The following is a 15,278-nucleotide window of genomic DNA, read 5'->3' as shown; positions in this document are numbered from 1 at the left end:
TCTTTTGCCCCCATTCTATCAAGAGCAACGATGAAACGAAATCAGAGCCGTGAAGAAAAGGGAGCGTGTAACTTGATGGAACAGAAGTGTGATGGTGTTGAAGTGTTGATTCTTATCTGGGTCTGGCTGGATAATAGTGACCAACTTTTACATACATATTTATTTTTTAATTTTGGGGGGTTGGATTTTATCTTTAGTTTAAGTGTTCTTCTGGTGCAGTTTTCCCTTTATTGTAGTACAATTTTTCTATTCTATTCTATTCTATTCTTTTCATTTTAGATCAAAGTTGTGTATGTGATAATTTTTTTATTTGATTGGTTTTAATCCGGATAGGTCTTCAATTATGCTAAAGAAAGGAAGTTTGGCGATCTTTATTTGTAATAGTATTTTGCTATGGAGTGCAATAAAAAATGATCTACAAAAAAGTCCTGAATTTGTTTTTATAGTTATATTATTATATTGAGCACTTGGTTCTCGCCTACCATGTGGAAGGCCCTGGTTCGATTCCCAGCCATATCCCACCCACAGTGCCGATCCTAAGTCTGGATAACATGGGAGGGTTGCATCAGGAAGGGCATCCGGTGTAAAAACCTGTGCTCGACGGGAGCAGCCGAAAGACTTAACAACATAGTTATGTTACTATATTACCCAACTCTTACCCAAGTGTCTTGTTATTGTTGTATGCTGTTATTACACTTTTACACTATTACACGGCTCTGAGGGCTGCGTGGACACTTTCATGGCCCGGTCATAAAACATCGGTCATGCCCAACACTGAGATGTGGTTCTGGGGGTGAAAATGTGCTGTGAAATAAAACTTCATTAATCCCTTTTTCTCTGAGTTTGCCAGTGGGGCGGCGTTTAATACAGCCTGGCAGGCAGGCGACTCCAGCACCCAAGCTGTAATTGAAGTTGCTACAACAGAAATTTCCTCACTTAGCCGTTTGGGCTGAATGAAAAAAAAAAAAAAAAAAACGAAGTGTTTTGGAGTATTGCTGCTTCTGCTGGGTGTTACAGGATTAGACTGGCAGCTGAAGTGGGTTGTCTGTCTAACGGGCACTGTTGGCGCTTGGTTTTGGAGGTCTGAGTGGAGTTAGATGTGCCAGTCTGTATGCCAGCGTGATGAGGCAGATCACAGGCCTTCTGTGCCATGATGTCTAATAGAACAGGATTGAACATCAGGCTCTTGTTATAATGGCTCAGTGTTTCGCGCCAATGCCTGCGAGATCAAACAACGCCGGCATAAAAGAGACCGTCAAGATTCACCCCGTGTCTTATCCTTTCCATGTGTCTATCTGGGTTATTTCTGTATTTCCTTCTTCCCTACACTTCTGCTGTCGGGTCAAGCTTAGCATATACTGTACACTGCTATATAAATATATACTGTATATGTATATACACTGCTGTGTGAAAGTCTTGACCCCCTTATTTCTTCATATTTCGCTTCCAAAGAGCCAGACTTTCTTGTATTTTTAATCTCGTCTTGAGGAAGAGTTCTCCAGACTTCCTGAAGGACTTTTTTTTGCCTCTCATTTTTCAGTCCAGTCGCTGTACCTGAGCAGGTTCAGAGGAATGTGTTTAGTTTTTTAAGCTACCATGAACCGGTGAGGAACGGGTGCAGACGATGAGTGATGATCAGACTGGTGATTAGTATACCTGTGATGCTGAATCCTGAGTGGTTGTAGGAGACGAGAGGGGAAATGAGGATGCTGCTGAGCAAAACCATTTTGCAAGATATATTGAAAGATTTGTTTAGTGCTTAAAGGATCTTGTCTTGTTTGGTTGATTGGTGCTTCATTTTCTTTATTACTTATGAAATGTTATCAATAGTGATGATGCAATGCCATTCAATCAAACATAAGGGCTAATGGACAGGTGTCACAGTGAGCTAAAGGAGGAGTGTTCAGGCCAAGGTTCTGCTCGATTTCAGCAGAAACTCCGTTAAGCTAGTTAGTGATCTTGCGTTGGCAGAAATATTAGCATAAGATTTGAAGGTTTGAGGGAGGTGCACATGTGAGGATGAGCGAGAAAAAGACAGATCACAGGACTGAAGTGCGGCTGCATTAGTCTTTTTAAGATGGAAATGAAACAAGGGATCAATCTCTGCAGTGCCACCAACTGATATTCGAACAGCATTGTGGGTAACTTAGGAAACCATTAACCAAACTATTAGTAACTAAAGTGAAACTAGACAACAAGAAACAACTAAACCAAAAAAAAAAAAAAATCTCAATTTATTTATAAAATATGTATTGGCTGCATTTTAAAGATATATGTTAATAATAATAATCATAATAATAATAATAATAATAATAATAATAATAATAAAGTTATTTGTGGTGGGTTTCTCCTTTAAGGTCATCACAGCAGAAGAGCATCCAGCGACTCGGCTCTTATCTCCTACTCCTCCTTCTGTTTAGATGTATGTGCTTCCTGAGATGATGGGAAATGGAATTGAAAATCGTCAAGAGTTTTGAGGGTCCGTGTCCAATTTGCAGACTCTCCAAGAGTGTGTTTGCGTGTACGTGTGTGTGTTTCACTGATGAGAAATCTGCACTTTTACCCAGATCCACTGCCGAATATTATTTCTTTTTGACCATAAGGGAAAAAAAAGAAGCAATGTAGAAGAAAGTTCGAACTTTCCACACTCTCTTTTTATTACAGAAATGTGTTTTCCTCACACCGCATTTGTGAAGCACGTAAACAAGTCCTGCACATATCTAAGAGCCTGTGAAATGTACTGATTATTTTTTTTTTCCTAAATACTAAAAATTATTATGGTTTTTAGAAGACCCAGTTGGTAGATACGTTTTTAACATCATGCGCCCATTAGCAAGAACCTGAACGGAGGATATGCTGCCATAGCAACTAAGGCTTACTATTTGTGCTGCCCGCAGCTCTTATGGTTCAAGTGCTAAATGGAGAGATATTTTTTTGTGTACTCTTCAGAAATAGAGGTCCAGATTTAATCAGTGAATTGGGTTGAACAGGATCGCTTTATTTATTTATTCATTTATTTATTTATTTCGGAGGTAGGCAGGAAAAAATAATGTGCTGAATCATATTTTTATAATATATATTTAAATTTTATGTGTAGATCATGAAAACACAAAATGGTCTTTGTCAAATTAAAAATGTCATGTTGCACCACCAGGATCTGTGTGCATGAAGTTTGCATGTGCTTGGTTGGTTTCCTCTGCGTACTCTGGTTTCCGGCGTGGCTGATTGTTGAACGGCAGTCCTACCACAATCATAAATACAAAAAAAAAAAGGTTTTATTGGCAATAAATACAATGGTCACTGTTGGCCTGCTAGATGGATGGATTGTAAGTGGGCATTTCTATCCAGTGCTAAATTCCTGTGTCAGTCAGTCCCGAAATGATTGGATGCCTTAATCATTCCTGATCCTTATCATGCAAAGATCTTTGCTAGAGATGGATGGGGGAAAAGCCAATGCAGTTATGTGATCGTTTTTAAAAAAAAAATAGTTTTTAACTTGTTTACATTATGTTTGCATTGAAGGTGGAAAAATGGTGCAGTTCCTCTTTTATCCTGCAGGGGGTGCACACTAAACTATTCCTACATTGGCAGGCAGCACAGCATCCTGTATGGCATAGGTGCTCGCATCAGCCTCGGGAAAAGGCCTTTTATTTATTTATTTATTTATTTTATCAACAGCTTGTCTTTATGAAAATGAGTCCCCTTTATTTGTGCTCAGTTAAACATGATTGAATGCTCATGTGGATGCAAGAGTGAGGAATCAGAGAGCAGATGAAGCTCTTTAACCTCCCCATATGGCCTCGCACAGTCTGTCTTAAGTGTTACTACAGCAACAGTCCGGCTGTTCACTTGGTTTATGCCTTACTGCAGTTTTCTGGGATTCTTCAACTACTGCTTTTGAGAATTATACTGAGAATAATTATTTACATTTTCTTTATTGTAAATGCGACATGTAATAAGTTTTGAAAACCGAACTTGGACAATGCGAAGCTAGAGTACATATGTAAATGCTTTTGTAGTTTTTATGCACTTTTTAAAGTAGGAAACTTTTTTTGTGGGCTTTTATTTAACAGTATGACTCATCTTAACTATGCACAGAGTAAAATATTATAATAATCTGATTATTTCTTGGAGAAAAAAATTGCCAACTCATGCATCACCACACACTCCAAAATTAATTAATTAATTATTTTTTTGTATTTATAATTAATTATATACAGTATGTGTACATTGGTTTCAGGCGGCTTAGACTCTAGGTTGTAGATTTGAGGATCTGAGGATCCAGGTTCGAACCCCGCTGTCAGTGGTTGTCACACCCCATACTTCCCAACCACTGCATGCGGTGCCGGTCCCGAGCCCGATTAGAATAATGGGAGGGTTACGTCAGTAAGGGCATTCAGCGTAAAACCTGTTTGTTGTGTGCCAGCTGAAAGAATGTTTGTGCATTTGGGGTGGTGAAACATCGCAGTTCCTCTACAATCCTACAGGTGGTGTGCTCTAACCTGTTCACACTTTGGCTGGCACAAAAGCGTTCTGTGTGGTTGGAGCCAAGTTTGTTTAGAATTGTAACAAAATGATAATGTGATAATCACTGAATTGCAATACAAATTTAATTGTCACCTAGGCAACGCGAATTGCGCGTTTCCGGTAATACCCATCCCGATTATTTATTTATAATCACCTGACAATGGAGACTTAGTCAGAGCTCCTTCTTACATTACTAACGATAATATTTAAAAATTTCTTTGATGCCTTACGGGCCATGTGATGCTTTAGAAAATATATCACGTGGTTACTGTAATATGTTTATCGATAATGCATTTGGTGTGCAGGACGAGTTGTAACACTATATAAATTTTTTATATATATATATATATATTTTGCAAAATCATATCAATTATTTGTGTTTGTTTGTTTATTTGTTTGAAATGAAATGTAATTAAATGTGTGCCCTAAGGCTTTACTTCTTCCATCCCTGACTCGCCACCCTAAAATAATCCAACCTGCATTTCAATATATTTCTGAATGGGAATGCACATACTACACACACAATACAGTACATACAGTACAGTATAGACCGGCACATAAACAGGAGAAGCAGGACAGAACGTGTACCGCTGCGGTCAAGGTTAATCAACTAAAGATGAAACCATACAAAACATTAAAGGGGATTCGGAAATAGAAATATTTCTCCAATGTGCTGGAAAATGTTTCTTTGGAGTAATTCAAAAGGATAAAAATGAATTAAATGAAGGGTTTCTGCGTCCTACGTACTGTACAGAAGCTCAGGAAAGCACCAATCAAAGCAAGCAATCATCTTTAGTGTATATACTTGAACTCCTCGACTAGGCCTTTAGAAACAAATGGCTTGTCACTTTGCATTAGAGACGAGAGAGGAAAGGAAAGGAGAAAGATTCTGTATGATTTACAGTCAGTGTTTTTGTGGCTCTGGTTGTTTAAGTAGAAAAACGCAGGTCTTTCTGTCTCCGCCATCGAGAAACACACAAACACACACACCGTGGCTGTCAGTGCGGCTTCCTGCTCTGGCCCGGTCGCTTGCACACTCGTCTCTGAATTTGTCTGAACGAGGGGAGCGCAGACGTAGACGGATACTCGCCTTCTAACTTCTCATTGCAATTTTCCACTTTTGTCTGTGCGTGGCAGGATTATAGAGTACACTGTTTACACGCGCAGCCAGGAACGCCCGCTAATCACCCGATGAGTGTGTGACCATGTGTGCAGTGAGCTGAGCTGTGTGTGTGTGACACCTCCATCACCCTGCCCCCTTACGATTTTAATTTCTTTCTTTCTTTGGTCTAAATTTCAGCGCATCGTGTGTATGCTTTTTATCATGCGCGACATATACAGTATATACGAGTGCTACACTGGTATCAGTATTTGGCATGGGTAGAGGCAGCAGCAGCAGGTGGGACAGTGGAATAAATTGCTCGCTCTGGTGCTGTGTGTGTGAGATCTTGGCAGGACCGTCTTGTTGGCATGAACTGCAAAAGAATGGCACGTTCTGTTCTGAAGGTGGAAAAGCTTACTGTTTCAGAAAAGGTGCAGAAGGGGTTCTTGGAATATTAAGTTTATAAGATACACCTTTAAACAATGAAATGCATTAAAAAACATTATTTGATTTCTTAAGAGCAAGCTGGAACATTAGCTGTTTTTGTAATGTCGCACCTCGTAATTTTTCTCAGTGCAATGTTTTGGGTTTTTTTCCTCTTTTTTTCTTCTTGGAATTTTTTTCCACTGTAAAAACAAAAACAGAAATCATTCATGTGTTAGAATAAAGTGTATTAAAAAAAAAAAAAAAATATATATATATATATATATATATATATATAAAAAAAAGAAAACTACTGACTTCTTTGACTTATGACTCTTGGGGAAGACATTTGTTGACGAAAAATAAATATTTATACAGCGATGTCTGGCATTACTGTCCAATATTTCTTGAATATTTCAGCTGACCTCTAGCACACTGTTCCATTCCACTTAGTGCCTTCGTGTTCATATTAAACAAAGAGAGTTGCCTTTAACTTTATGGCAAGCCAACGACTTAGCAGATTTGTTTTAAGATAAGCTGAAATGTCAGTGGTATGAAATGTCAGTAGGAAATAGCTGTCAGAGATAATAGATTTGCAGATGACAGATGTACTGGAGCAGAAATGTTAGTGCTCGGTTGAGAAGGTGCGTGATTGTCTAGGGAGCTCTCTGAGCGACTTTTGGTGGGGGGTGGAAATGGCCTTTTGATTGCCTAGCTGGTTTCATATTTGCTAATAACTCAAATGTTTGATTAGAATAAGATTTCCCAAAGCTTAACCCATGCTCTGTGTGTGTGTTTGTAGCTGGTGGCGGTGTATGATGAGCAGGACCCTCATCATGGAGGAGACGGAACGAGCGCGAGCTCTACGGGCAGCCAGAGTCCGGACGTGTTCAGCAGAGGAGAGATCAGCTCTGGCACACCATCTGCCTTCCAGCCATACCAGAACAGCAGCGAGATCGAGGTCACGCCAATGGCCCTCCGCGCCAGTGAGTCTCTCACATGCACACGCATCAGGCAGGAGAAGTAGGAGTGTGTAAGGAGTTGTGTAAGATGCTGGATGGACAGGCACACACTAAAAGGAGTAGGCAGGTGAAGTCACAGGGGGAGAGATGCCAGAGAGCAAAGAAACACAGAAATGTGCTCACTCGAGCGAAGACAGATAGAAAGGATGATACATGCAGTATCTGTGAGCATACTTCTCTTTTGGGTTTGGATGGGAATACATTAGGAACACATTGACTTGTGGAGGAAAGTTTTTTGTTTTTTGATGGAGAAGATTCTATTTTTATGCAGCACTTGGGGTTGGGTATCGTTTGTGTTTTTTACAATAACAGTGCCAATGGTATTCTAGTACATACTGGTTATTTAGGTACCTAGACCGGGTTTTGGTACCCAACCCTAGGAGCACTGTGGTCTCGCACCTCAACGATTGCGGGTTGGGATCTCATCTCCGGTTTGCGGTAATGGAGTTTGCAAGGGCAGTGGTGGCACAAATGGTTAATGGTCTGGGTTACTGATTGGAAAGGAGGGGGTTCAACTTGCCACTGTTAAGCCCTTGAGCTAGGACCTTAAGCCTCTCACTGTATTCTTGCTGACCCTGTGCTCTGTCCCCAGATTCTTACCTGGGATATGCAAAAAAAAAAACATGCAATCCCTTTGCTGTGACAAATAATTCAGTCTTAAGGATATTCTCGTGCTTGGTGGGTTTCCTCTGGGTACTCTGGTTTCATCCCACAGTCTAAAGACGAGTGCGGTAGGCTAATCCTTGTTTCCATTTTGCCTGTAGTGTGTGAATGCGTGTGTTTGTGTCCTAAGCTGGGTTGGCACCCTATCCAGGATGTCCCCCTAAGCTTCCTGGGATTGGCTCCAGGCCCCCCAACCATACACAGGATAAGCGGGACAGAAAATAAACGAATGATGAATGTTTGAAGTTTGATAACTAAAAGAAAATAAGCTTTCTCTCTCTCTTCTTCTTCTCCTTCTCAGACAAACATGTACACAATAATGAAAGCTGAGGTTTGGACATGTTACCGGGCTATGGGACCATTGATTTGAGTCATTATTTCTCTCTCAAAGCCAGCACAGAGGGAGGGCTGAACTACAGCACAGTACACTAAGTCTGTGCATTCACTCTGTGATGTGAGAACTATCAGCGGGGCACTTATTCTTCACTCTGTGTGTGTGTGCGTGTGTGTGTGTGCATGCTCCTATTCTCACTACCAAGAAAATAAATATGAGCAACTTTCTCTAGGACTATTTTTCATGAGCAGTGAATAGCCTTGTGTGCTGAATCCTCAGTGTGGAGCTGGTTGGTGGTCTGATCCCATATAACCACTTCTAGTCTTATCACGCGGTGACTACTGATTGTAACTGCGCAGTCGAAGGTTGGGGCAAGGATTGGCAGCTTGGCAAAGCTCGATTTGAACTCGTAACCCTCTGATCAGAAGTTCAACATCTCAACCACTTCCCTAGCGAGCTTGGTTAGTGATTTATTTGCCTGGACTATGTCCTCGATCAGAATACGATCAAGGCTCTAAGTCAGCCAAATTCACCAAAAATGTATTAATTAACCAAAACCAGGGAACCGGTGATGCATCTGTTGTGCCTACACGACTCTAGTTTAGTAACAGTCTGAAATTGGCCTCTCACAAACTCCTTAACTATTTACTGCTATTTAGACTTTTTTATGTAGAGCAATATATATGAGGCAGTAAAAAAGTGACTTCAGTCTGACGCCAGAGAACACTAGTTCTTAAGATGCATGTCATTGCGATTTACCCAGCAACCCAAAACCACAATAAAAACAGATTTTTTTCTGCATGAACTGCACCATTTACACACAGAAGTTGGCTTGAGTGTTTGTTAAATGTCTTTGATTTTTAATTAAATGTCAAGTTAAAAGAGATATGCATCGCAATTTTAATGCAGAAGTAGTGTACACTAGATTTATAGTACACTATTGGTAATACGCTTCTCGAAAAAAAAAAACACAATGTTGTGGCGAGTTCATGCGTGAAAATGGTTCCTCAAGAACCACTCTTTCACAATTTGAGTCATGGAATAAGCACATGCCTTTAGGGAAGGGAAACTCCTAATGGTTAACCTGGTTATTTAGTGCATTCAGGTTGTCAGCTGACTTCATTTTATTGCCACTTAATTATTGCTGAGTCTAGACCTAAGCAACTGAAGCAACCCCAGATCATAACACTGCCACTAGAGGCTTGTACAATGGCCACTCTCCATGATGGGTGCATAACTTCATGCACTTCCCTTCTCACCCTATGCCCCCATCCCTCTGGAATACGGTCTCGTCAGACCACATGACCTCTTTGTAGTTGCTCCAAAGTCCAATCTTTATCCTCTCTACTACATCTAAAGCCTTTGTTTATGATTGGTCTCAGTAGCAAGTGGTTTTCTTATGGCCACACAGTCATGTTTAGTCCCAGTCCTTTGAGACTTCATACTGTTCATACCCAGTTTGACCCTTTTGAATCAGCAATTCTTTGGGCCCAGTGGAATAATAAAGTAAGTTTCCAACATAAGAACGAGTTCGTAAGTCCAATTTGTTTGTAAGTCCAACAAACATTGTTTAGGTACTAGGATACTAACACAACTGGTTATACGCAGTATAAAACTAACATGTTCCATGATCTTCTCATTGTTTTTTAGAATCTTGCAGGTCGTTAAACGATTCATGTTAAAAAAAAAAAAAAGAGCAATATCTGCTATCTTTTCACCTTGTTCCATTCTCTCAATTATTTTTACTTTTGTCTCCGTCGTTATTGCTTGGCACTTCTTAGCAGTACCAGCTCGATCATCGTACCTTTTACGCTTGCTTCTAGACATTCTGGGATGCACCCTGCATGCACGTGACGATGTACGGTGAGCATGTGATCTTCCAGTATTAACTGTATAGTAGTTACTGTACATTAAGTCCCCTACATAAGAACATTTGAGTTACAAACTTTTGAAGATACGAACATATGCATGATCAGTTCAATCAAAATTTTTTGTAACTTGAATGTTTATATGCAGGGGACTTACTGTACAGCGTTGTATAAAGGGGGAATGTATATTCGTTCATTCTTTTTCAACTCTGGTCACAGTTGTGGTGACTCTGAAGTCCATTGTGATAGTACCTGGAAGATTCGCCTCGAATTGTATGCTGCCTATGGACAATGCGACATTCTGAATGGCACCACAAATAATGAATGGAGGATAAGTTCGGGCACATTAGAATGAGATTTCCTCCCAATAAAAACAGTTTCTTCCTGGAAACACTAAAAGACTGCTTCAGAGTAGATACCTGCCTTTGTGCAATAGCTAGAATAACTGTCGTATTCATTGTATATCATTGAATGATTACAACCTGATGTCACTAAGAGTCAAATGTAGATGGGTAATCTTAGCAACTGTTGACATTTTCTCCAGGTAAAGACAAAGTTCCATAATAAGCTGTGGCATGTTTTTGCCTCCGAGTCCCCTCTACACCAATTGCTAACATGACAGGTTGGCCATGTGGAAGGGATTCCCAGTAGTTGCATGCCCCTAGTTTTCACCACGATATTCTTTTAGACAGGTTCGTGTTCATATACAGCTCTTAATATTTTGATTAGATAAAACATGACGTGATATATTGATTATATTTCTGCTTCTGGCTCGACACTGTGCAAAAACTAAGACCCTAGAATTGCCTTTTAGCCACCACTGGTCATTGCTCATTGTTCTTACCCCAGTCCACAGTAATCTGAATTGACAGCATGAATCTCACTCACACACACACACACACACACACACACACACACACACATACATACACAGAGAAACACACGATCCAGAAGCCCAGGTGTTAGAGCTCTGGCTCCAAATGTTGGGTGTGTTACTAATTTACAGAGCTTTGCCGCAATTGCCAATTTAATCACAGCCACCCGGCTCAGTCCTTCTCCCTCCCTCTCCTCTGTTTCTCATCTGTTTTTGGTGTGTGTGTGTGTGCGTGTTTGCATGATTAAAACGTCTGGGTTGTTTGTGATGGGTTTATGAAGCCGACCCCAGGAGGAGAGACGAGCACATTAGCAGCAGCAATATCTGGAATCAGCGCCGCGATTGCACCAGCGCCGCCCCTCGAACTCGCTCGCCCCACTGCACAATCACAGCTATTCAAACTCATCAGGGCCCAGATATCCTGTGATTGTTCTTCCTCTTCTCTCTCTGCACACGACTGATTATTAAAAAACATGCAGATGAGGTCAAGCAACTAATAATCGAATTGGAGATGAGATGTAAATTGCAGTAATGAATGTAATTTGCTTGTAATTATGTGGAATCGAGGCACGCTTTGACTTGCCGCACATGCAACTCTTGTCTTGGGGAGAGGAGAAAAAGAAAACTTTTAATATGCTACAATATTTTCATCTGGTATTGAATCTTAATGAGTGTAAACCCAAGCTTGATTGCAGTTCTAAGGGGAAAAAACAACAACAACAAAAAAACTTAATTTCTCTTGGGTAACAGTGCACGCGAGCTTGTTTAGCATTGAATCATTAAAAAACTTTCTTGACTTCCCAGTTTGTAGCAGGCATTAGTCATAACACTGTCTGCGAATCCGACATTCGAGATGTTGTTCACATAGTAACCGTAGCCATCACTGAAATGTAGGTTGTTAATAGAACCTGGACTAACGCTGTCCTATTTTCAGGACCAAAATAATACCTGCTTTGCTTGACTTCTTCCACCATTTTCCATAATCTGGCTTCACAGTCAATTGGCAGACTCCTGTGAGCCAATTCTAATATAGTCCACTTCTAATCATAGCTCAGGAGGTGGAATTTGAGCTGGAAAAAAAACGAATGCTGGACTCAAAGATTTTGGATTTCTGGTTCATACCGCTTCCCGATTGTTGTCCAGCCATGCAAGTTTCAATAAAAGTTAATGAGATGAAATGAATCGTCCAATACTGCGTTCACACTGGCTGCCAGAATAGACCAAATCTTTTTCTTTCCTTTTTTTTTTTTGCTCATACATAAATCAGATATTTTTTTTACCCCGTAATGCCAGTGTGAACATCACAAATCACATGAAACCTGATCTTTTCAATTCTGAGTTGGACCGCGTCCATATGTGGTCTTAAATCAGATACAGATCTAATTTTTTCCGCAATACGATCTCGGTCTGAACAGTCAAATCAGATTTCACGCGACTTTGACGTCAATTCAAGAAGATACTCGTCTCAACTTCTCTCTAGGAAAGATGGAAGAAGAGAGAGAAGAATGATTTTAGTGGCAGGAGAGTGAGATAATGATATAGTGCTGGAACAATGCCACACCCTTTTATAATAATAATGTCCAGACGATCCAGGTGTAATCTCTATACAAGCATTAGTAAAGCTTTTACCTACAAAAAAACAAACAACAACAACAAACAAATAGGGCGATTAAACTTTAATAGCAGCCGGACTTAGCCATAGGCGAAGGAAAGCTAAACAGTGCACAGCAGAATGAAAGTGGACAGGTAAGTGCACCTTTTTGTATCACGTGACACATTTTTCCTCGCAGTGTGAACATAGCTGAGGTCCATTTGCCATATTATCCCTGTGACATTAATTTAGCTGAATGCTGGACTGCGTGACGTTCGTAAGTCTGTGTGCGCCGCGCACCAGGCGAGTGTGTTCGAGTTCTACAGGTTTCAAGTGGCCTTAAGGGAATCAGAGGTGCTCATTAGGAGAGGAGAGTGCAGCTCTGAGGCACCTTGCCCCCAGGCGTTCTGGCGCTCCTGTGCTCCCACACTAATGCTTCCCCTGGCTCTCTTCAGTCTGTTCCCCGCACTCATCTTCCTCTGCATGGCGTGCACGGAACGCGTCCCATTATGCCCCGCAGCTGATTCTTTTCAGTCTTTTCATCAAACCTAAAGATTTACATTTACTCATAGAAAGGATGCTGAGTGTGCCTTGATGAAGGACCCACGGTGGCAGCTTGGCAGTGAGAGAACCCCACTTTTCCACCAGTAGCCCAAAGCGGTAACCACTGATCCAACGCTGTCAATGGTAAATGGTTAGCCGTGATGAGTAACCCCAAAATTTTTTTTTCCTTCCCCACATTGCAACTGGTTAACAGCCTAAAAGTGTTCTGTTGTCTGGTGATAGTGTTCCTGCTGGCATGGATTTGATCTCTCTGTGGTTTTGTAGTTAGCTTAGCATTTTGCCATCACAGTACCTGTGGGGGGCCACTTCCCTACAGGAAGTATGGGTAGAGGGGGGAGCCCGGGGGCGTCATGCTGCTCACACTCATTCGACTGGACCATTAGGGGATTGCCTGCAGAGAAAATTGTGGACACCTATGGATCAGCTGCCATTTGGCCAATCAATTTGCCTTGTGGCTCACTGCTGGGACGTCTCTCTCTCTCTCTCTCTCTCTCTCTCTATCACTTCCCCCCCCTCTCAGCACCTCCGACCCCCCCCCGTCTATCCCTCCCGGATCGGAGCCTTAAAGGACATGGATGGGTTTGCCGTCTCCGCACGCTTTTTTCATTTCTGGCATTGATCCACCAGGAAATGGCACGAAAAACACTAAAGTGCAGGTGGTTAAGATCATTTGCGCTATCTCTTGAATACCTTCTAAAAATGGCGTTAGCTTTTAGTTATCACTCACTGGTGTGTGTCTAAGTATTTCTCAGTCAGTTCTGTCTCCATCATCGTCTCGCCTTTATTGTTATCATCTTCAGTCCTGCCTTCCAGGGCCGAGCTCTGCAATACCATCGGCAAATATAACGTCGGCAATCGTCAACATATCTCATATGCCTGAGCATAGCTGAGGCTGGAGTATTTTAATTTGACTGCGCTCATGGGATTAAAAGTTTGGGCTCTCAGGATGTCTTTATTGACAGCTCCCCCCGGCTAAAATGAAAACGTGGTCTCATAAACGCAGGCTCAAACATCGGCACCCGGGCTCGTGCTCTCCGCCCCAGCCAGCCTTATCTGACATTGAAAGGGTCTTTGCAGGAGTGAGTTAGAGCCGGGGTTTATTGGTTATGGCATCTCTTAATCATCTAGGCTTCTTCCATTAGAAGCTCAGCATGAATGAGCACACATGGAGACAGATAAAGATAGAGAGGAACACGGGGAGAGACTCGGCTCGGGCTTGGGCTTCATGGCGTGTGTGGGCTGCAGGCTCATCTAATTCCAACTATTAGTCATAAAACTATAAATGTGCCACAGTTTAATCTAAAGCTTATTAGAGCTAATTGTTGTAGCCGTTGACACTGTTAAATGGGTAAAGAACTGATCCAGTAATGAAGTGCGAAGCACGCAGATGGATAAAATGGCCCTGAGCACCGACGAAAGTGTGTGTAAATGTTAGAAAAGGCTGTCTGACGCGAAGCACGGTGAAAGGGTTAAAGCCCCTTATTTGCCCTGAGACAAATTCATGCAGTGTCAGAACAGCGTCTGAGTTCTTCCTGCTCCTTTTCAACAGATTTTAAAGTCTCTGTCGTAGTGCATTGATTTAGTGCGATCGCAGGTCATGTAGAATCCTCTAGATCACCTGCAGGCTCCTCTAACCCTTCATCATCCTCACCCTGACGAGCTGAAATCAATGCACTTCTCAAAAAAAAAAAAAAAATGTGCAAAGTCTCAAAACTACACTTGCGAACCCTGCATAGTGTGAGCTGAAACAGAGCTGCAGGCCTGTCGCGCCCTCTCGAGCTTTTCTTCAACAGGGGTATAGCCGTGTTAGGATCATTAACGGTGTCACCCAGTCATTGCCATTCAACAGACGCAATGCCTTTCAGGCTCCCTAATTCAAAGCTCCGACTACAAAGCTTCTCCTCCTTCTGAGGCAGCTGCTTCACGAACGCAGCGAAGGCGCGAGATCTGATCCACGTCCTCGCCCCCGTCGGTCCCAGTGGGCCCCGGTACAAACACGCCCACGTGATATTTGCCTGCGAGGCGTTCAGGTTAGTCGGCACAACTTTGGAATTAGTTCGACTCCTTGCTGACACCCCCGTCACTGCTAACCTGGTTACTTTGTTGTGTTTCGTGTTGCAGACTTTACAGTACAGTAGGTCTAACTGGGGCTCAGTCAGTTCAAATCTCTCATCATGCTCCTGAATGAGCTGCAAGTGCATTAATATTTTTCATCAATATTTTATATATATACATACATTTTTTTTCGTATTTTTGTCTTCTGTACACCACCACAATGGATTTGAAATACAGTTAACAAGATGTCACGAA

General features: G+C 41.7%; 1 protein-coding gene across 4 annotated transcripts in view; it reads left to right on the top strand.

The window, feature by feature from the left end:
- pard3aa (par-3 family cell polarity regulator alpha, a) overlaps positions 1-15,278 on the top strand; it is a 408,352-nt gene that overhangs the window by 140,671 nt on the left and 252,403 nt on the right. For all 4 annotated transcript variants that reach the window (XM_053493817.1, XM_053493816.1, XM_053493815.1 and 1 more), the window contains exon 3: positions 6,855-7,038. In XM_053493817.1, coding sequence (XP_053349792.1) covers positions 6,855-7,038 — 184 coding nt within the window. The remainder of the gene's footprint in view (positions 1-6,854; positions 7,039-15,278) is intronic.

The sequence above is a fragment of the Clarias gariepinus genome, chromosome 4 (assembly GCF_024256425.1).
Source record: "Clarias gariepinus isolate MV-2021 ecotype Netherlands chromosome 4, CGAR_prim_01v2, whole genome shotgun sequence".
In the NCBI taxonomy this organism is placed as follows: Eukaryota; Metazoa; Chordata; class Actinopteri; order Siluriformes; family Clariidae; genus Clarias; species Clarias gariepinus.
The sequence above is the reverse complement of the archived record's forward strand: the minus strand, read 5'-3'. Positions and strand labels throughout refer to the sequence as shown.